Source organism: Pyrgilauda ruficollis, unplaced genomic scaffold, assembly GCF_017590135.1.
Source record: "Pyrgilauda ruficollis isolate IOZ18807 unplaced genomic scaffold, ASM1759013v1 scaffold47, whole genome shotgun sequence".
NCBI classification, from domain to species: Eukaryota; Metazoa; Chordata; class Aves; order Passeriformes; family Passeridae; genus Pyrgilauda; species Pyrgilauda ruficollis.
This window is the reverse complement of record NW_024526266.1, coordinates 4473677-4495107: the sequence shown is the minus strand read 5'-3', so window position 1 is coordinate 4495107 and position 21431 is coordinate 4473677. Positions and strand designations below refer to the sequence as shown.

At 42.6% G+C, this 21431-nt stretch overlaps 1 protein-coding gene across 9 annotated transcripts in view; it reads right to left on the bottom strand.

Annotated features, from left to right (window-relative positions):
- The window catches only part of PRRC2C (proline rich coiled-coil 2C), a 68928-nt gene that overhangs the window by 33027 nt on the left and 14470 nt on the right, over nt 1-21431 (bottom strand). For 8 of the 9 annotated variants that reach the window (XM_041479092.1, XM_041479096.1, XM_041479095.1 and 5 more), the window contains exons 2-16: nt 19828-19995; nt 18523-18700; nt 15367-15473; nt 12273-12404; nt 10177-10349; nt 9739-9818; nt 9001-9134; nt 8832-8919; nt 8429-8570; nt 7396-7470; nt 6074-6689; nt 5101-5270; nt 4261-4507; nt 2997-3210; nt 42-2393 (exon numbers count right to left, since the gene is read on the bottom strand). In XM_041479092.1, coding sequence (XP_041335026.1) covers nt 42-2393; nt 2997-3210; nt 4261-4507; nt 5101-5270; nt 6074-6689; nt 7396-7470; nt 8429-8570; nt 8832-8919; nt 9001-9134; nt 9739-9818; nt 10177-10349; nt 12273-12404; nt 15367-15473; nt 18523-18700; nt 19828-19942 — 4823 coding nt within the window. In that variant the 5' untranslated portion in view covers nt 19943-19995. The remainder of the gene's footprint in view (nt 1-41; nt 2394-2996; nt 3211-4260; nt 4508-5100; nt 5271-6073; nt 6690-7395; nt 7471-8428; nt 8571-8831; nt 8920-9000; nt 9135-9738; nt 9819-10176; nt 10350-12272; nt 12405-15366; nt 15474-18522; nt 18701-19827; nt 19996-21431) is intronic. The other variant, XM_041479094.1, reaches the window with a different exon arrangement.

The following is a 21431-nucleotide window of genomic DNA, read 5'->3' as shown; positions in this document are numbered from 1 at the left end:
CCACCACCCCATGTGCTTCCTCACAGAGGCTGGGTACTCACCCTCTTTTTCCACTTCTGGGAGGAGGACCACTTCGCCTTTCGCTCCGGGGCCCTGAGAAGTTCCTCCCTGGCTTAGCCGGCCCGCTGTTGCCACGTCGGTTCTGACGGTCTATTCCAGGCCGCTGACTAGAGAAGCTTCTCTTGGCTATTTCCCTTTTTGGAGCTCCAGCATTTTCTCCTGCCTTTGCAGCAACCTGTGCTGCTGCATCTGCTGTTTTCTTCTCATCCCTTTCCCGCCTCTCATTGAAGTCGCTGCTTTCCGAGGCTGTTTCCCACTCTTCATTTGCCTGGTCTGAAGAATTCTGGTTGGACAAGTCTGGTGTCTTACTTCCTGACACATCCAGAGCAGGGTTGGAGGGCTCATTAACTGCATTATTAACTGTGGCACTCGTTGTGGAGCTGGTCACCACCTCACTGATCTTGGATGCGGCTTCTCTCTCTTTTAGGCGCCTGAAGCGTGGTGGCTTATCCTGCCTTGGAGGCCGGGCAGGCCTCTGTCTTCGTGGTCTCTCTCTGTTTGGATCAAACTTCCTTTCAAATTTCGGAGGTCTTTTATCAATTGGTATAGGACCATAATGCTCATTTCTTCTCGGAGGCTCTCCATCTTCTGGTTTAATGATCTCTGTTTGCCTGGGGTTCCACTGATTGTCCCTGTAGGCTGGTCTCCTTATCGTGGATGGACGCGGAGGACGTCCCCCGGGATCCCTGCCACCACGCCTGTACATTCCCCCTCTGCCTCGTCTAGAAGGCTCTCCTTTAGGAAGAAATCCTGGTTTGGGCTTGTTCTCATAATCTCTGATGTATGTTTTTTCTAGGGGTCTGTTGTCTACTCTGATATTGTTCTCAGGTTTGAACGACAGGGGCTTTGGAGGCTTCTTGCCATCAGCTCTTTCTTCTCGTTTCGGGTGCTTGCCCTTGATGATGCTGTCCTTGTCTGAGAGCAGGGTGTCACTCGCGCTCTCATGCACTTCACTGTCAGAATCTGTCTCCGAGCCATGCTGGCGCCGCCGTTTTGGGATTACTTCAAAGTCAGAACTCTCACTACGAGTTTCACTCTCTTCTCTTTGCCTAACAGGCCCTGAAGGCACATGCTCTGATCTAGGCTTAGGATCTCTGTAGTGTGGGTACTCTCTATTATGGCCTCTACTGCCCCGACCACGTCCTCCGTAAGAACCCCTGTAGCTACGGCCCCTAGAATAATACTCACCCCGACCTCTGCCTCTGTATCCCTGATCTGGGAACCAGTCCCTATCCCTGGCCTCCTTCCAGTATGTCCTAGGTGGTAAGCCTGGCTCTCTTTTCACTGGCCTGGTTTCTAGGCGTGGTTTCTCCACCACCTCCTTGCTCACCACCTTCTCAGCCTGTTTGTCCTCCTTGCTGGCAGGAGTGGGGGGCTGCGCGTGGGGCGGGGGCTGAGCGGCCGGCGGCTGTGGGATGGCTGGGGGCAGCTGGGCACTGGCTGGCTGGGCAGCTGGGAGCTGCTGCTGGACTGCAGGGGTGGGGGGCTGCACCACAGCTTTAGCTGCTGCCTCGGGCTGACTGCTCTCCTGGCTTGCTGGTGCTGGGGCAGCATCCTGGGTTATCTTCTTAGCCAGAGGAGCGCTGCTGGAGGTGGATCTCTCGGGCTCAGCCTGAGACAGTGGCACTTGAGGTGATTCCTTTTTGTCACTTTTTTCAGGCTTGCCTGGTTTTTCACTAGCTGTCTTTTCTCCTTCCTTCTCCTTTCTCTGCTCGCGCTCTTCTCTCTGTTCACGCTCTTCCTTCATGTCCCTAAGCACAGGTTTCTTAATAGGACCCGATCTTCTCACTGGTCTGTCGCCACCTTCGTCTCGCCTGCCATAACCTGGCCTAGGACCCCATCTTGTTTCAGACTTAGGTTTGAAAGTTTTCTCAGGTTTTGGTCCTTCTGATGTTCTATTAGTGATCAAAATTTCTTTTTTCGGTTTAATCTCAAGTCTCTCAATTGTCTCCTTTGTCTCAATAGGTCTGTTACTTAATTTAGGGATATTTGCTGCTGTTTCACCCCTCTGGTCTTCTGATTTTAGGGAGTGACTTGAACCATGGGAAATGCTTCTCTTTAATGAAGAGTGACTTTCCCCCATAGGCACCAATTCTTCTGGAGAACTACGTGTAACCTTCTCACTCACTCCTTCAAAATTAACTGCTGTGTTAGGTGTGTCAGTTTGGAGAGGTTGTACATCTTCCAAAGGCCTGCTTGGGAACTTCTGTATCTCTACCTCTCCCGATTCTCTGAAAAATTCTGTCTTTGGATGAGAGTCCAACTGGTTGTGTTCTACAGGATAAGCACTGGCAGGGACAGCAACTCGTTCTTGCTCCAAGTGTGCCTCAGACCTAAGCAGAAAGCAATTAAGAGTATTGGCATGTGGAGGAAAAATTTATTCATACATAATTACTCAAATAAAATAATTTTCTATTAAGAATCAATGTCAGCTCTAGGAAGTAACAGGAAATAATTTTTAATGGAGACACCAACTATTATCCAAATGGCAGCAGAACAGAAAGAATTTCTGAATACTTCTAAGAAGCAGAGGAAAATCCTGACCATTCACCACGGATCAAAGGCCAAAAGAGACTTTTGCTTTATACCACTTGTACTTAACATACCACTTTTGAAACAAATACACACTGGACAAAAGTTCTCTAAAATGGGGAGAACTGAGAGAAAACAGAGGAGAACACTGTAGGAATGTTCTACAAAACTGCAAATTCAAAATATTCTGGCAATCACCATTCATCTAGGCTAAACAAGGAGTCAAATGTCTTTCTACACCCTGCTACAGAGCAGGGTCTTCTGTTTTGTACAACAGCATCAAGCACTCTGCATCCCCCAGTCACAACTCCTCCTTTCAAGTTTTGTGTGAAGCTACAACCCACTTAGTCAAGACTGCGTTTTACAACCTGTATGACTTGGAGAATGGCACAACTCAGGCTTACCTCAAATCATCAGGCTCTTCTAAGACCTTGGGAGGAGAAGTGGACTGCTGAGGTTCTGCGTGGGGGTAGGGCTCTGAGCCCCACATCATGCGTGGCTCTGACAGAGGCACGCTGTGCTCCCTCGCAGAGCGAGCCATGTGCTCGAACGAGTCTGAACCAGCTGCTGAGCCCTCCAGCTGCTCTCTTCTCATCAGTGGTTTGGGAGGCATAATTCCTGTGGCAGAGTGAAGTTCAACAATTGAAACAAATTTAACATTAGCAACGAAACCGACCTCAACACAAACAAAGCCTGTCAGGAGGTACCAAGGAATGCTGTTCTCCCCCCTCCAATCTCCTTCCCTTTGACTGTCCGTGTTGAAACCTAATGTCTCTTCCCTGCCAGCCGACCTCAGACTGACTAAACCACACTCAACACTTGTATCCTATGTCCCAACAAGAGGAAAAAGCTGTCTGCTTTCACTACACTGGGAAGAACCAGGCCTATGGACCTGTAAACTCATGGATGAAGATAGTGCTGTAACATCTGAATGGCAAAAGGAAGATGAGTGTACACACAGGCAGTTTTTTATACTCTATCATTCCAGCTTGAAAAACTTTGTACCATTTCAAAGAAATTTTGTAGTTTTCACTATCTCTGCTTAGCCTGCTATTTCCTCCATCCACTCCTTGCACTCACTGAGGATACCTGCTCAACTAAAGAGCAACAGAAAGGGTATCTTCATTACATTACATGACAGACTTCTATTATTTATGCCCAATAGCTTTCCTAACTGCAAATCAGATGGCCATTCCACAAATTAAAAAGGACTTTTTAGGGTCAAGAGTCTGAAACCACAAATTTATTAAGACACTGGAGGTTGTTAATATGTAATGTAAAAACAGAAATGTTTCATGGGATATTTTAGGAAGCAATGTAGTGCCAAAATGTAATGAAACACAAATGGTAAATACACTTTTTCTCAGTTCAACCTAAGTCTTGCCAGCTTTCTGTCTGTAACAAAGAAAGGCTTATGCTGACATTCACAAAGATCTTAACTGTCACTCAAATGCCTGCAGTGTGACAGCTGGGATTTTACTTTATAGTCAAAGGTACACATTCTCATAGGACTACAATATGACTACAATCTATTTTGTCCCAAACAATAAAATAATGCAGATTTCTTCTTAAAAGCCCATCCATTCACTAAACAAAATGTGGTTAAGGAATGACTTCTAGCTCAAAATCAAGTAGGTTCAACAGCAAAAAAAATGTTTCCAGGTTTACCTGGATGAATAGGAGGCATATCCATGGCAGGTCTCCCCGACATCATCCGTGGGTCCATGTAGGATTGCATCATGAGCCAGCGGGGGTCGAAGCCCATGGAAGCCAAATGCTGGGGATGGGGCTGCATGGGCTGGTAAAGGGGTCTGTGCTGGGGTGGTGGGACAGGGCCACTCGAAGGCTGGGAGGGAGCAGACTGTGGAAGGACACCTTGCTGCTGTTGCTGCCACTGCTGCTGTTTCATTTGCTCCTGCAGATGAAAAACCAGTATTACAGGACTTTTTGATAAGATGAAGACTTGAGCACAGCTCTAATAATACTTGGAAACAAGTACAATTATCTCCAGGACAGCAAGTATTCTGAAAGTTAATTGTTGACATGCATCAGGATGATGTAGGAGAAAAGGGAGAAAACCAGACTGAACGACTTACAATAGCTACAGCTTAACTGGTGTGCAGCTGAGACACAGAACAACCTATACTTTGTGCATGTCATTAATGCAAAGTGCTCCTCAGACCACAGGACCCAAGTTGAACTGTGAGTGTCACACCCTTTTAGGAAAAGCTGCAGAAATAATCAATCATCAGACTTCAGGTTCCACAGGCAAGCGCAGGGCAATGCCAGTGTGGGCCAGTTTCAAAGCATCTCCAGCCTTCTGCTCACTTGCAGACCTTGCAAGTGACGAGAAGTGTTTCAGGCAGAACAATTCCTACCAATATGATTTTCCAGAAGCTGGGAAGCAAAAACTCAGGATTTCTGAAACTCCTATGATCACCTTCTTCAGAATGAGGCAGAATACAGCATTCTTTAAATGAGCCTCCTTTTAATGAACTGGTTTGTTACCTGCTGCCTCTGAAATCTCGGTGGTAGTGACTTCTGAAACTGCTTAGAATAGCCCGAGGAAACAGCAGGACGAGGTTGGGATCCTGAGTCTGGCTCATTCTCATGAGTCACCTGTGAAACCTCTTTCTCATTTCGACCACTGTCTTGTCGAGTAAAGACTGCTTGATCTTCTGAAAGAAAAACAACAGACCCCCCCCCACCTATGTGAGACAACAGTCAATATTACAACTGACAATTTCACCAGAATATCAGATAAAGAATGTTCTAAAATGCCTGTTTTCTCTAACTTCACAGTTTCCAAAATGAGTAAAGGCACAAAAAGTCAAGGACAACCTCTCAAAACAGAAAAACTGCTGTTAATACACCTCTTTTTTAAACTTAGATATATTGGGAAATCAACCACTGGCATTCAGGTTGCAGCTATTATGTGATTTAAGAAGTGCTGTATCCATGACACCATATCACATTCAGATAAACTTTTTTTTTCATTCAGTAAGGTTTGGTTTTACAATCAATTTTATCCACTTAAATCTAATATAACCTTACCAGGCACAGTCTAATAGTTTTCTCATGGCATTCAAGTTTCAGCACAAAAAATGCACCACATTTAAATAGGTGCCCTTTGTGTCTACTTCTCTAGGCTTGCTGAAAGAACAGAACAGCTGAAATAATTTGCACTGCTTTTTAAACAACATGGGTGGCTGACACTTCTTTAGGAAGAGGAAAACCTGCTTTTCTTTCTGTATTCCTCAAAGTCCAGCCTAAATCACAGAAGCCATTTTTTCCCCTTATCTTCTGATGAGCTGGGCAAACAGGCTTAGCTCAAAGGACAGTTATCAGCTGTAATGCGCCAGGAAAATAATTGGTCTAGACGCACTAGGTTAATTAGGTATGCAAATGAGACTTCTAGACAACAGCTATGCTCTGTGACTCAGCTTTAAGAAGGACAACTCCTACTTGTGTGCAAGCATACCTTTTTCTTCCTTGTTATTCTTGGTTTCACTTTCTTGTTTTTCTACTACAGGTGTTGCCACAGGTTCTACAGGCTCAGGAACTTCATGTGCTGGTTTCTCCTCTTCTTTCTCTTTCTCATTCTCCTTCTCTTCTTTCTCCACCTCTTTTTCTTTCTCCTTCTCCACTTCTTGTTCTTTTGCCTTCTCCAGTTTTTCTTTTTCTTCTTTTTCCTTTTCCCTTTCCCTCTCTTTCTCCTTTTCCTTCTCCCTCTCTTTTTCTCGCTCCCTCTCCCGCTCCCTCTCCTTTTCCCTCTCCCGCTCCCGTTCCCTCTCTCTCTCCCTTTCCCTTTCTCTCTCCCTCTCCCTTTCTCTCTCTTTCAGAGGGTCTTCCCGGGAGGGTTTTGTCATGCAGCCGAATTTCTCGTTTAACCGTTTGAGCTTTTCAGCACAAGCTGCTTTTCGCTGCTCTTCCATTCTCCTCTCTTCCTCCTCTCGCCGCTTACGGGCTCGCTCCACTGCAGCTGATATCTCCGACTGCTGCCTCCTCCTCTGCTTCCAAATTTCATCTTCATCTGGTACTGGTTTAGGGGGAAAGGGTCCCTGCCTTCCCATCTGCCGGTCAGGGGGAGGAGGGTGCTGCAGGAAGAAAATCAGTCAGGTTGAACACCTGTTATATAAGCAACCAGCTGAAATACTACATTTTAACTATTTGTCAACACATGTGTATCTGCATCGTTAAAAAGCAAGACTTGGAAGAAAAAGCCAGCCCCCACTTTCCTGATCTGGTTCAGACTCTCACAACCTGAGCTCAGAAAGGAGAGGTACAGAATCACTTGGGTTCATGTCTGCTCTCCTCTCCATCACGACAAAGTGACAGCAAAGATGACAAACATATTTTAGATTTCGTTACAAGCTGCTCTAAATCTCAGACAGAAGTCCCTCAAGGGGAGGAGCTACTCAAGGTAGCTCAGGATAAGAGAGATTTTAACTCACATTTCATTTGGGAATCTATCTCCTCATCTGTGTTGGCAGCCATCCCTCCAGCACTGTTCCTATGCTCCTGTCCTCTCCAGTTCCAAACTGGGGCTGGATAACTAAATGCTCCTGAAATTCTTGTGCATTTCACATGGCACTTACAAGACGGGGCAGCTTTACACAATTGCAGTGTGGCTGTGTTGGGGTCCCATTCCCACCAGCCCTAGGCACTACGATCATTTTACTTGTTAAAGGAAAGTTTTATCATTATGTGAAGCACATTTTTACTTTTCTTAGTCTAAATCCCTCCACCACAGCATTAAAGAATTTAACTCAAGGAAATAAGGACAATTGTAATCTTTCTTACCGGTGGTAGAATAGATTTTGGAGGAAGAGCAGGGCCACCTCTTTCATGTACAGAAGGCTGTGGTGGACCTCGATCCTGTTGGATCAAACATAGTACCAAGGTTAAGCAAGCTTCTAACCACAGCCAAACTGAAAAATTTTAGATTTACTCTTTTCTACTGCATTAAAACACTCCATCTAACAAGGCATCTGCAGTCAACACAAATCTACATGTGAAACAAGGGCAAAAACGTTTTCACTTTTATGAACTGAGAGCTAAACAATTTAAGTTTATGTTCCTGCACCATTTTTCCTTAGATTCAATGTAGCATCAAACCTTAAAGAACAGTGTGATCTTTAATACAGAGAGAAAGTGCAAGTAAAACTATTCCCAGATTTCCCATCTTCATTATTACTGGTGTCAAGAGAAAATACTTCTGGGAAATTTTCAAAACCAACAGTAGCTTTTCCTGGGGAAGGGGAGGGGGAAAAATAGGGCTGTAGCAGGCATAAATTGAGGTGGATGGCAATATTCTTCTACCAGAGGAAGCAAAAAATGGCTGAGTTGATGAATTCTACATGGTCTGTATAAAATCCATTAGCGTGAGAAGTGAACTGACATTACAGCTAAGCTGCACTGCAGAAAGTGGACCATGATACCAAAAAAAAAATCCCCACACCATGAAAAATGTGTGGGCTGTTTATCCACTGGAAAACCTGATAAACACCAGAATGGCTTCATCCAGTTCCAGGGATGGACACAGAAGAGTGTGGAGCCTGTCAGCTGAGCCCCAGTGCCTGGTGAAGAGCTCTGCCCCCTCAGGGTGTGGGGCAGGACACACTACAGAAAGTCAGGCTATTTTTGTGCTGTGACCAGAGGCAGCTAAGTTGTCTGGAGCAGCACCTGATCAGTTAGCACAGCTCAGATAATGCTTTCAGCAGCTAATGCCTTCCCTCATGTTCATAACCTTAATTGACCTGACAGTTTGGAAAGACACCTGAGTCAGAGCTCTCCTGACAAGGCTGCTGCCACAGGAGCTGAAGAGCACACAAACCTGATCAAGCTGAGAGCTTTTGCTGTAAGACCCTTTGGCTGCTGCTGTGGAAACCTGGGTGGCAGACTTGGCATTTGTCTGTTCTTCAGTTTCCTTCTGGCCATCAGGACTCTGGGAATCTTTTGATGGTGTTTGTTCATCACTATGTGCAAAGAAATAAGAAAAACAGAATGCATACTCCACACAGGTATTTGGTGATTATCTCCTAGCCTCAGCGTTTCTTAGTCAGGATAATTTCTACTCCACACCCAGCTGACTGGAGTCTGCAGGCAGTTATGCAATTGAATACAGTATTAAATTACTGGAATTAGTGCTACTGGAATGAGTACTTGCACTCATTTCATTAATCTTTCCAAAATCTAGTTAAGTGACATTTCCCATCTAATTGGCAACACAAACTCACCCACTTTCCTTCTCTTTCTGACTGCTTCCTTGCTCATCATCATCACTGAAATTCAACTGCTCAGTGTAATCCACTTCACTCTGAGCACCTGACACGTAAACAAATATTCAATTAACCTTTCAGAAACATTCAGCATACAAATAACAGACCATTAATCTGATGTCCTTACCTGCCCAGCCTTCATCAGCCTCAGCATCCAGATTATCAAATTTATCAAGCTCTTTGAGTTCACTAGCACTAAGAATGGATGGGCGTTCAATAGGTTCTGAGCACCATGAGGGTGGGCCTCTTCCCCTTGGGCCTCTGAAAAATGAGAGAAACAAAAGCCACTGTCACTACTTATCCACAAATGACAGAGAAAAGGTCAACCTGTATGACCATTATTTGAAATATACAGCACTGCTGTTTCAAGCACAGTGAACTTTCATCCACATGTGCGACTACCAGAATTCAAATAATTACTCTTCCATGTGCACAGCTATCCTACACTACGGAAAAACACACAGGAAAGTGGAAAATTTGTTTTATAGTGCATTAGAGCTCAACTTTAATTGGAAAGCGTCGAAGTTGACAACCAGAAGCTGAATACTGTCACTGTAACAACGGAAAAATCTTTTTATGGGCAAAATACTGGTTTAAGTTTCTAAGATGTTCCTGCAAGTGACTCCTGCTCTTCACAACCAAAATCCCTGTAATATGCAGAATTGCCTCAAGTTTTCCAGTTGAGTTCTCCAACTCCAGACACCCCATGACACTCCTCCACAAAACTTGGGAGACTGACCAGTGTCAGTTCTTACACAGTATGGAATCACCATCGAGATACTCAGTGCAAATGATTTCTTTTTTAAAATTAAGTCACAGAGTTCATACCCAGAAAAAAAAACACAACCATTTTTAGGTTTCTTACCTGCTAGGCTCAGAATTAGGAAATCTTGTTGGACCTTGCATGGAGGGAGGATATGCCATTCTGGGATACTGATTAAACATCTAAAAAGGGATTAAAAACAGGAGCCACTCATTAAAAAGTATTACTGCATTAAGTACACTGAGACCATCAAAGGAAGGAATGGAAATAAAGCAAGACTCTTCACTCAAGTTTGCTTAATATTTCAAGTGGGTGACATCAAGTCCCCAAGGGGAAGTGACTGGAAGTGTTAATCAACTCCTGACAAGTTCAAACTCCATGTAGTGACAGGTAGCCACATCCTGTGTTGAGTTTCAGCCCTGCCCTATCAGCAGAACTGATAAGAATTCCATGGAGGGGAGAAAAAAGAGCCTAAGAAAATCCCACCAGCCAAAAACCAATCCCTGCTGCTTAAAAAGGGTTCATGCAGGCAACACTCACATAAGGAGGCATCATTGCTCTGTACTGGGATGAGATGGGTGGCTGCTGCTGGCCATTCAGCTTGGGCTGAGGGACCTGGGGCAACCGCACATCCCTCTTGTCTCCTGCCTTCTGGCCATCATTTTGTTCTGCTGGTGTAGCGCTGCCATCTTCTTGTCCCTTAGCTTCTTGATCTGTCGGAGAAGAAGAAGAGTTGTTCTTATTACCCCCATCCCTCCAATTAGTAGCATCTGCATGGACAGAATCAGCACACAAAAAGCTAGAAATAGACTTTAAATTGCAGATTTCCAGCAAGGGATGGTGAAGAGCACGTTGTTCCCACGCAGCCCTCAGTGACACAGCAGATTCGTGTTCCTATCTGCTAGTGAAACAAGCAATGGCCACTCGAGAATAAACAGAAGCTGCTTCCTGATCCTCTTCAGCCCAAGGTCCAGCTGTGTTCCTGAAGGGTCAGAGCTAAATTTATGGATTGATCTAGTTGTCCCATTCTACCTTCCAAAACACAGTGCAATTTTAGAAGGATACTGATTATAGCATAAGAAAGAAAACAGATTTAGCTGTGCTAAGTGGGCCACTGTTGACTCAGTGTGAAGATGCTGTCAAGGCAAAGATCAAGGTTCCTAAGCAGCAAAGGCCTACCAGGAAATTCTCAAGCAGCTCAAAAAGAAAGGTAATGCACAGTATGTGCCCAAGTGAAGACAGGTGTAGTCTGGTTTGCATCTCTGCCTGATAAGGATGGAATAGAAGTGATAATGGCTGTACTTCTGGTGTGAATGTCTACCTAACCGTCCAGGGAAACTCAGGGATTTTAATGACTTATCATTTGTGCCAGGCACTCCATTCTTTTAGAAGTTTCTGCCTGCAGAGCACAGGTTAAGACAAAAAAAACCCAGCAGGGTAAACTTAGCAGCAGTGCTCAGATCAATGGAGACAAAAATTCAGAGACACACACTGTAAATTATGTTCCTTTAGGGACACAAACCTTTAAACAGAGTTAAACTCTGCTCCTAAGTATCCATTACAGTTCTTGCACTTATCTTTGCTGGGAAGCACAGCTGCTAAAGGGGGACTGACTACTTGCCAAGTTCATTTAGCTTTCTGCTGTCAGACAGGAAAGAAGGGCTTAATATAGCATGTACAGTGCTGCCCAAAACTGTAACTGCCTGCAGGAGGTTGGACAGACACGTAGCTGCTCTCATTTGGTGCTGGATATCTCTCCCATTTCCTCACAATTTATTCTCTAGATCAAAATCAAGACAAGACATGAACAGGCACATGGCCTTGGTCTGCAGGACCATACAAATCAAGGAAAACCAAGACCTGTAACAAGGAAAGGAGTTACAGACTCCTTTCTGAAGTGCCTGTCACTGGCACGGGACAGTGCCAGCCACAGTGCAGGACAGGACCTCTAGTCCATCAAACCTCATCAAAACCAAACTTTTGAGGGGGAAAGGAACCTTGTTTTCCACTGGTAACAAGCACAGTCCCAAGTAGCTTCCCATTAAAGTGAAATACACATTTCTTTCCTGAGAGATGCAAACCCAGCACTGTTAGTTGTTTTCACCAGATCTAATCCCCCACTGCTGAAACAGATCCAGCTGGTCAGAGCACTGCATCCAGGAGCTGAAGATGCCAATGCCTTTAAAGGCACAATCCACTCTTTTGGCATGCTGTAGACCAAACTTCCTCTTCAGGAATTTTCAGGCTCCACTCTTAAGAGTACTAACGACTTAATGCCAGCCCTGACCACCATTTGTGTAATTAGTTAATTCTAGTAGAGTTCTTTAAAGAGGTATCTCACCTGCTGTGACATCAGCAGCTAAGTAAGAAAATGCCAGTATTGTGCAACTAACAAATGTTCCTCAGAGCACAACTACAGGACTGAGTACACTGGGAAAATGGGAAGTGACAGGATAAAACACACTATTTTCCACATACCAGGAACACAGAAAAGCAGAATAAAGCCCCAGATATCCACTTCTTCCATGTAGGAGTGTGCTGATTGAAACAACGTATTCATCTATTTCTTTTGTACAGGGCACAAGCAGTAAGTTCCACACAAATCAATTTCAAAACAATTTGTAGCTCACACTTACTCTGTGGTCGTAGGTTGGCTCCTGATCCATCTTCAGGTGCATCCTTATCCTTGCCTGACTTGTCCTGGTCCCCAGCTGCCGGCAGACTGGGGAATTCTTGCTGGAAATAACTATTGATTGGAATAGGTGGACCTACACAGCAAGATATTCAGAGTCACTACTTGCTGTAGTCAAAACAGTTCAGAAAGCAACAGTAGCCTGATCATCCTTTAGAAGTGAACATTTAAAGCTTTAAAATAAAAAACTTTAAGTGTTAAAGCCACAGTCATTTACTGGTAATATAAAGGGTTGCAAAGTTAAATTTACTGGATCAACTATGACAGCTGTTGAGGCTGAGAAAAATCCAGAAACATGAGAGAGCAACAATGGACAATGGAACAAGACTTAGTCCAGGGAGTACCTGGAGTTCCTCAGCTCTGTAAACACTTTTTCCTACTCCTTCCAGACAAAGATTTCCTTCTTTTCACTCTAAAACTATAGTCCACCCAAGAACGGGCAACTATGTAACTGCAAACACATTTATGATTAATTATTGTTCTAGTAAGAAATCTCCAGGACTTTAAAAGGCCACAGCTTTTACCCTATGAGAAAAATATCAGAACAACATTCTTTGATTTCTAAAACCCTTGACATCATTCTCAAGACTGGAATTTAAGACTTCTGTTGTATACAGTATGGAAGCCACATATGTAGGTTGTCTTCCTTGTTAGAAGGTCTTGTTGGCATGTGCTTTGCATCAATTTCCTCCTCATACACATAATGCATAGTGACCTATTAGATCAGCAGCATTCCTGTGCCAAATCACCAATAATCTGAGTGCAGATTTCCACTCCATCAGCCTGAGTAATAGGCTGTTCCTGTACCTGTCTCTACCACTGACTACTCTAAGGGACATGGTACTAAGCTACATGGATTATGGTAGAGGGCAAACTCACAAACAAGGATCTGAATATATGGTGTCCAAACCCCCCCAATCCTGACTATTGGCTTTTTTTTAACAACTAGAAAAACTTCTGTTTTCTCCAATCTCTGAAAGAATAATTCACTCATTCACAAAGATAAAATGCAGAGATCCCAGTGGGCTTTTAATCAGTTGTTCTTTTTTTTTTTTTTTTTAAGAGTTAAACACAGGATAAATTCCTTACTCTGTGCTGTGTAAAGCCATGCCAGCAAATAACAGTATCTATCCCTGTGTCTACAAATTTCCTCTCAATTTTCATTCTGACTTCACATACTACAGACCATATTAATTTATTTTTTCTTAAAGGACACTGGACTCTTGCTGTTCCCAAGCAGCTACATGCAGTGACTTACTCAATGGGAAAGAAAACCAGTCCCACTGACCAGATGACCTGCCAGGCAAGGGAGCCCCTTCTGAGATCCTGTGGCATGCAACATTCATGAGTTTTACGAATATGGAAAAATGCTTTCTGCTCAAGCCTACACAGTGAACAACATTTTAATGGCAAAGTAACAGCACTAGAGATATCCTTGACTGTGTTTAAGCTACAAACCTGAAAAAGCCAGACTGGCAACCAGCAGCTCAGAAAGAAGTTAAAAAATTCAAAGATATTTTGGTAGTAATTTACTCCAAATTTTAGCTGAAGCATGAGCCGAAAAATACACGCTGCTGTTACATTTCCTAAGTCTTTCCCTTCTCCATGGCCACCAAGAGGATCAGAGAAAGGTTTAGCCTTGCCTCACTCAAGTTTTACAAGAGCACGAGGCTGAGTGACTGCTGGAACGCTGATGAGGCAGCAGGAGAAACTGCAAGCTCTGAGAGCCAACTGCAGCTCAGGAAAGCAGGAGCACAACAGGTGGATCCTGGGTTTCAAACCCAGGACAGCAAGCAGCTGCTGCCAATTGACATCCAGTGCTGCTTCCTGAAACCCTGAAACTGCAAACCCAGTGCTGCATTAATTGAATGAAATGAGGGTGCCATCTGGGCTTGGCACACGAGCTGCCATGGTAACTATGAAATAATTAGCTAAATGCATTTTGAAGCTACTGAGCCGAATCACTATTTCCTGTGTCATGGAGATGATCTTATCAGCTTCTGCAGGAAGGCTGCTATGCAGATCACTTTGCATCAGTGCTCATTCTTGTTTTTTTAAATCCACAGAAATCCTACAAAAGCTTAAAGGAGAAAAGTTTCTATATTTGAAAGCAGAACACTGAACATTAAGCAGCAAGAAATGGAGTATCTAGAATTGTCACTTCTAATTCTCAGTGCAAAAAATCATTAGATATGTTATGTTAACAAACTCCATATAATATCTAAGAAATTACCTCCATGCTATTAATATTTTATTATTTTGAGAACTCAATTCCTCAACTGGAAAGCCTAAACTCCATTTTATAGCCACAGAAAGCTCGCAAGTCTCAAACTTAAGGAATAAAACACACTGCAGGTTATTTATGATAATGGAGACAGAGGAATTTTAAGTAACCTCTCACTCTACAAGCATTTTAAAAAATCTCCTGAAGACTTAGTTCTGAACTTACATCTGTAATGAAAACACTCAAGCTAAGAGTCACTCTGATGGAAACAATTTTCCATCCTTTCATCCAATTATGTTAAATAACCCTCAAAACACACCTTTAATGTTTTTCCCAGAAAGAAAACTACTTAAACACTATCACTTTGATACTAAAATAACCAAGGAATTTATAAAATGAAGGGAAAAGTATTGCTGTTTCACATGTTTAAACAGATGCAAAACTACACATACTTTGCACAAAACAATCCAAAACTATGCAACTGTTTACATCTCTCCTTCCTATGCCAAATTTTTTTGTATTATAAGAACTGACTGTGATTTCCCTCCCCACCACAGCCACACTGAAGATTTTATGCTGCCACCATCACTTGTCAATTCAAAAGAGGTGACTACACCAAGCTTGTATAAGTCAGCCAGACCTGCTGATAAATCCAGTGACTGGGATGGGCTCATTGTCCAGCCTGGAATGTTGCTCCCATGACCTTCCCCAGTCCCAAGTGGCCTGGCCAAGCCTCAAGGGACTGCTGAGTGTGGGGGTCTCTCCCAGCCCAGTCCCAGCCTGGTGTGCAGGGCAGAACCTGAGCAGCACTCACCGTCCTGTCCTCCTGGCTTGGTGTTGGCCCAGGATTTGGCAACAGGAGCTGCTTCTGCAGGAGCAGGAACAGCAGGTTTTGGCTGGGTCTGCGGCACATCTGGCTGTCTGGAATTAGAGCAAAAGCACTTGTGAATACAAGAGGGTGAGCACAGAATAAGAGTGTCAGGATGGCTACTGCAAACAAGGGAATACAATAAGGGAGCTGTGAAGCTGAAGAAACAATAACTACTTTTCTTCAGAAAAGGCATTTTCTTACATAACAGGAGTTGTTACAGTAACAGTTTAAAAACTGAATAAATTAGTTAATTATTTCAATATTCCATTTCCCAAAGAGGAGAGGAATGAATGAAAATGGCAGAGCAGAAAATGCAGCCAGGCATGAACTGAATTACAGCTTTTGAAGAAGTGTATTGGACAATCAAAAAAACAATCCATCTACAACCATCAAAGGGAATAATTTGGATTAATGTTCTCTTGCCTTGGGAGTTAAAAGAGCAAAGCACTTCAGGACCACCATGAACTGAGAGAAAGAAGGCAAATACACGTCAGGAATTCCCAAATAAAAGAAACTGATAAGGAAAGCTAAAGATATCATTAAAACCTCTATGGGTACCATGAACTGGAGCCCAGAACATTAAGTCTTAAGAAATGGGCTCAGTCCCACCATCTTAACAATGAAGAGGCACAAGCACTCTTTTTGTCCAGTGTCAAAAGCCCAGACACAAGCCCTTCCTAGCCTGCAGATTCAGTCATATTGTTCAACTTCTTTCAATAAAGGCTATTTCTGAAACCTGCACATTCAGGTAACTCAAGACTCAAAGCATTAGTGTCTAAAACCAACTAAGACTAACCCTCCAGCACCTTCACAGGACCTTTTAATAAAACAGGAACGATGTGTAGTCTAGAATCACTTTATTACACCAGTGAAGAGAGAAGCAGTGTGCTATCATGTCACTTCACTGACAAGAACCAACTGTAAATGCTTCAAGTATATCCTAAAGTGATGCCAAATTTCTGAGGACTGTCACTAAGAGATCAGTTCCATTTGGGTTGTGCAGTGATCAACCCAAAGCACTACACAGGGCTCTCAGAACTGAGAAGCAAATACCATCAAAAAGATCACTGCTGGGCAGAAACACAAAGCTTCTCATAGGAATAACAAAATGCAATTTTCATGTTCCACGAGAGTATAACAATCTAGAAAAAAAACCCCAGTTTTCATTTTTTTTCTGGTTTTCACATGCATTTTCTTACAGCTGCACATTTTCTAAGCAGGCTTTGGGGAATTTATGACTTACATGGCTGAACTTTGTGACACAAGTGAAACAAGGAACAAGACTGTTAAAGAAAGAAACTACTCCTTGCATTTCTCCTGTTTCATACACAAGCCCATTTAGAATTTTAGTTATCTAAGCACTCCCCTGCAAATATGGATGAGTGAAAGAACTCAGCTGAATTAACCAAATCACTACACAACAGCCTGCACTATCCAGGAAAGAGACTGAGGCAATACCCACAGAACGAGTGGCAACTCGAGAAAGCAGTAATTAATGCTCATAATTAAAAGGAATAACACATTCATGTGAACTCCAATGCAGTGATACAAGAGAAAATGCATTAAACTAAATCAAGCTGTTATCAAGATGTAACCTTTATCTGCAACACTTCTGAGAGGAACAATAAAACACTTCACACATAAACTGCAGCATTTCAAGCACAATGAATATCACAAACACAGCAGTACTCAAATGATCTTAAGATCTGAGCAAACACATCAGATGGTCCAAATTTAGGAGAATTTCCTCATGGCCTGGGCATACACACCTCTTCCTGGGAACAAATCTCCCCCTCACTAGTTTTACTTTTATCTGGATTCTGAGGCCTTTATCACAGTAATACATACAAACAACTTCCAGTTGCAGATAAGGGACAGTTACTCACTTGTTTGTAAACAGAACATCAGCTGCTGGTATCTCCCTAACACATGGCCATGCAAAGGCCTGCTTTAGTCAAACGAGCTACTAGCTCAACACAGATTTAACAGGGCAATGTGTAAGTGACCTTGAAGCACAGGGAGATGTTAAAATACCAAACAAAACACAGGGCAGGAAACCATGACTCTGCAGTTTCAAAAGTTTAAAATAAAAGGCTAAACACAACACTATATTCCTGAAGTCTATCAGCTTTTTAGAGAGATGTCAAAAATTGGTATTTAAATGTAGGAACAAAGAAAAATAAAGGGAGAGAAAGATGAGGAAGGAAACCTTTAAACCTCATCTTTTGCTTTCACAAGCACTAGGAACATACAACCACTGTCCCCAAATTCCAGTGTTTTCCAGAGCAATTTGTATGAAAAGAGTTAACACTTAAACCTTGCTTCTACTTATGCAGCGAGAATCGCATCCTATTTTAAGCTTACATGGCAAAAAAGAACTGATTTAAAATACTTTCCAATTAGAAACTGAAAAGTTTCAGTTTCTCTTTAGTTTCTTCCTGTGCAGGAGCAGGAGTTGGACTTGATGACCCTGATGGGTCTCTCCCAGCTCATCATATTCTATGATCCTTTCATCCTATTTTCTTTAGCTGTACAAGTGTGAAACAAATCTAGCACATGAAACTGCACTGAGCATGGGAAATTTGTATCATACAAGGTATACAACACTGCATCAATACTGCCACAACTTCTGTCTTGTTTATATTCTTTATATTCAAGGAAATATTCTTCCCCTCACATGGAATTTATAAGCAGACCATTTTCAACTTAAATGTGAGGATGTATTTTTTTTTTTGGTGCAAGGTTTTCTTTTAACTATCTATCCCTTTACTAGCAAGATTCTTCGTCCAGAAATTAATAATGATAAATCTTAAATTAATAAATATTTCCTCTCTGGCAGCTATGCTGAGAACACTTCAGTGTAGCAAATTTCTCTCCATGTCCTGCCAATCCCAAACTTTGGGCAAATCTGAGAGAAATGGCCCTGCAAACCAAGCCAGCATTATTTTTTTCTTTTTTTAGTTCCACAGAAATCCTATAAAAGCTTAAAGGAGCAAAGTTTCTGTATTTGACTGCAGGGCACTGAACATTAAGCAGCAAGAAATGGAGTATCTAGAATTGTCACTTCTAATTTCAGTGCAAAAAAAGGTGAAAACTCACTTCTCTTCTTCGTGCTGTTCTTGTTTTGAAGCCCATCCTGTGCCGTCCTTAGGCACAATGTTCACATTGGGGTCGTTGCCTTTGTTCTCTGCTTTGAGGCTGGGCAGATTAGCTGGGGGAGGCATCCTCCTGGAAATAGCAACTTTTCCAAGACTCTGCAATCCATGGCGTGCAGCAACTGTGTGCCAGAACAGAAAGTGCAAGTTAACAACTGTTTAGGCAGAGTTACTTAGAAATGTTTTGTAAAAAAGTCAGAAAAATTTAAGAGTTTAAAGAATTAAAAATTTAAAATGCTTCAGAATTTAATATTTAAAAAAGGGAATTGAAAACACTAGATTTGGGAAGACCTGAGTACTTTTTGAGCAGTGAGTCATTATGGTTAGCCTATTCCAAAGATTAAAAAGGATATGTGGCCCCACCTTTACACACAACATTCAGTGACAGAAAGCTAAAGAAGCCATTTATAACATGATGCTCATGTCAAGCATTATTATTCTCTTGCTCTTTTGGAGCTTAATGTACATTGATGAGTCCAGGAATACCCCTATGGGTCTAGCCCATTTGTTTATTGCTTCCAATTTCAGCTGGCAGATGCTGCCCCTGCAAAAACATTGCTACAAATTGTATTTACTCCAGACCACAAATACAAAGCTAATGCACCCCACAGGACATTCAACCTACCAAGTAACCAGCTCAGGGAACAAGCACAAGTTACTGCCCTGGGTAAGCTGTATCACAACAGACAGCTCTGTTTTAACCTTTAAAAACAGTATGTGGCAACATTCAACAAGCTTGGGCACACCTTTTCACAAACAATTTAGGCTACTTTGTCAAGCTCCAAACCTTCAGAACATCATTTCCCCCGGTTCTCCATTCAATTACTCATGAAAAAGCAGGCTCACAGTCACCTTATTTGAGATATCAGTGTAAGTTTTATCCAGTGTTTGTCAAAAAATCGAAGTCACAGAGCTGTAAGTGAGCATTGCCTTTTCCTTAATTAAACACTTCCAGCATGGCAAATGTTAATGCAGTAACATACACAGCTGGGGAATGGCACATCTTTATTTACACCCATTCTACTTCCTACTAGACTGCAAATGCTGTCTCTCTGAACTGACACTCCTGTTTACACCTAAGCACAAACTCTAATGAATGCTGCCTTCCACAATCCTTCCACTTCACTGCTGCACCAAGCAGTGGTGAAAAACCATGCTGTGGTTAAGTGCTCATATACTCTGCACTCATAATTAGCACTGCAGTGATGATGAAACTGAAAGAATGCAACTTTAAAGAGAGCTTACTCACCTGTGGTTTTCTGAGTCTCCAGTGACTTTCCCTTGTAAGTATTAAACAGACTGAGTGTTGCATACTTTGTTTTTCCATCCTTTGCTTTTGTACTCTGGCCTGACTTTTCCGACATTTCGCTGGAAACTCATCGAGTCTGGTACCTTCCGTTCACTCCTCAAAATCTGCCTGTGTGAAGAAAAACAACAGAAAAGTAAAGTAATCTGAATAGGAGCCAAGACTGAAGTCAGAGTTCACAGAGCAGAAGTGGACAGCATATTTAACACCATTAGCACTGTTTCATTTAAGCATTCTGCAGGATGCCAAGGAATGCATTAACTCCAGAAACCTTTTCCTTATGTAACATCAGGAATTTTTAAGTATTTCTATCTCTTCAGTATGAATGTCACAAAATCAGGAGGGTCAGCATTTAATTAACACCAAACACTGCTAAAGTGGTAAATACCATCCATGATTTCACTAGAAAATGAATAATAAAAACCCAATCCCAAACCCCACAAACACACAGAATTTCCACCAGCAGCTCTTTCCCCACTGGGGAAGCTCAATGACCTCACCCACTCCCAAAGCCAAGTACTGAGACAATTAACAGTTGCTGCAGTACAGTATTTCTGGAATTTTCTTCTTTTTCCCCCAATCAGAACCATCATGAACACAGCAGCCAGAGACACTAAATACACAGAGTAAGAAGTTTTTGTTTGTCAAAAGCAGAACACAGTATGCTCAGAGGGGGAGAGTGAGAATTCCTTAAACCAAGAGTTACACTATTCTTCCTGCAGCAGTAAATTACAGGGCTCTTGGAGCAGGTCATTCCTCTCCTCCCTCCTTCCCCCAGAATAACAGGCCTTGAGAGAAAGAACCCAGTAATTAACTGTGATACTTCTCCAGAAGTTCTTGGAAGGAACTTGCAGAGTTGCTGCTCATCACCAGACAGGAACACAAGTGAGCATTCACTCAAACAGAACATTACTTTACAAGTTGATTTCTCTTAACAGTCAAAAAATCCTGCCACCTTCTTTACAGCAACCATTTTTTATTTATTTCTATATGAATTCCAGAAGAGTTATATATGCTCAAAGACTTGTGTTTCAATCTAAAAGCAGGCAGCAAGAAGCAAGACATCCTGCTCAAACCCTTCAGTGATCAAACTCCCATGTCAAACCCAGAGGTGCAGATCTTCAAAGGGAACGTGATTCACATGCAAGGTGCTCATGGATTAAGAGACTGCAAGGACAAGCAATCTAAAGAATAAAAGCACCTACTTGGTCATGACAGACATTTAGCAATGTCAAAAGACCATGGAAATTTAATTTATACAGGTATGATAACATTCCCATCCTCCTCTGCCTTCTACCTCAATTTACAAGCCATGATTGAAAAGAAATGAAGATGGCAAATAACCTTGGGATGGCTCAGCTTCAGCAGAACTTGGGCCAGAAGCTATTCGATTACAATCCATGCAGACTGCTGCAAAGGGGACAATCTCCAGCCTTGTATGGGGCCACACACATGGCCAAGAAATATATTCTCCCCTCAGAAAAAGACAGCAACTCCCAGATTCTTCTCCCAGATTAGTCAGCACTTGGCTATTTCAACAGCAAGCG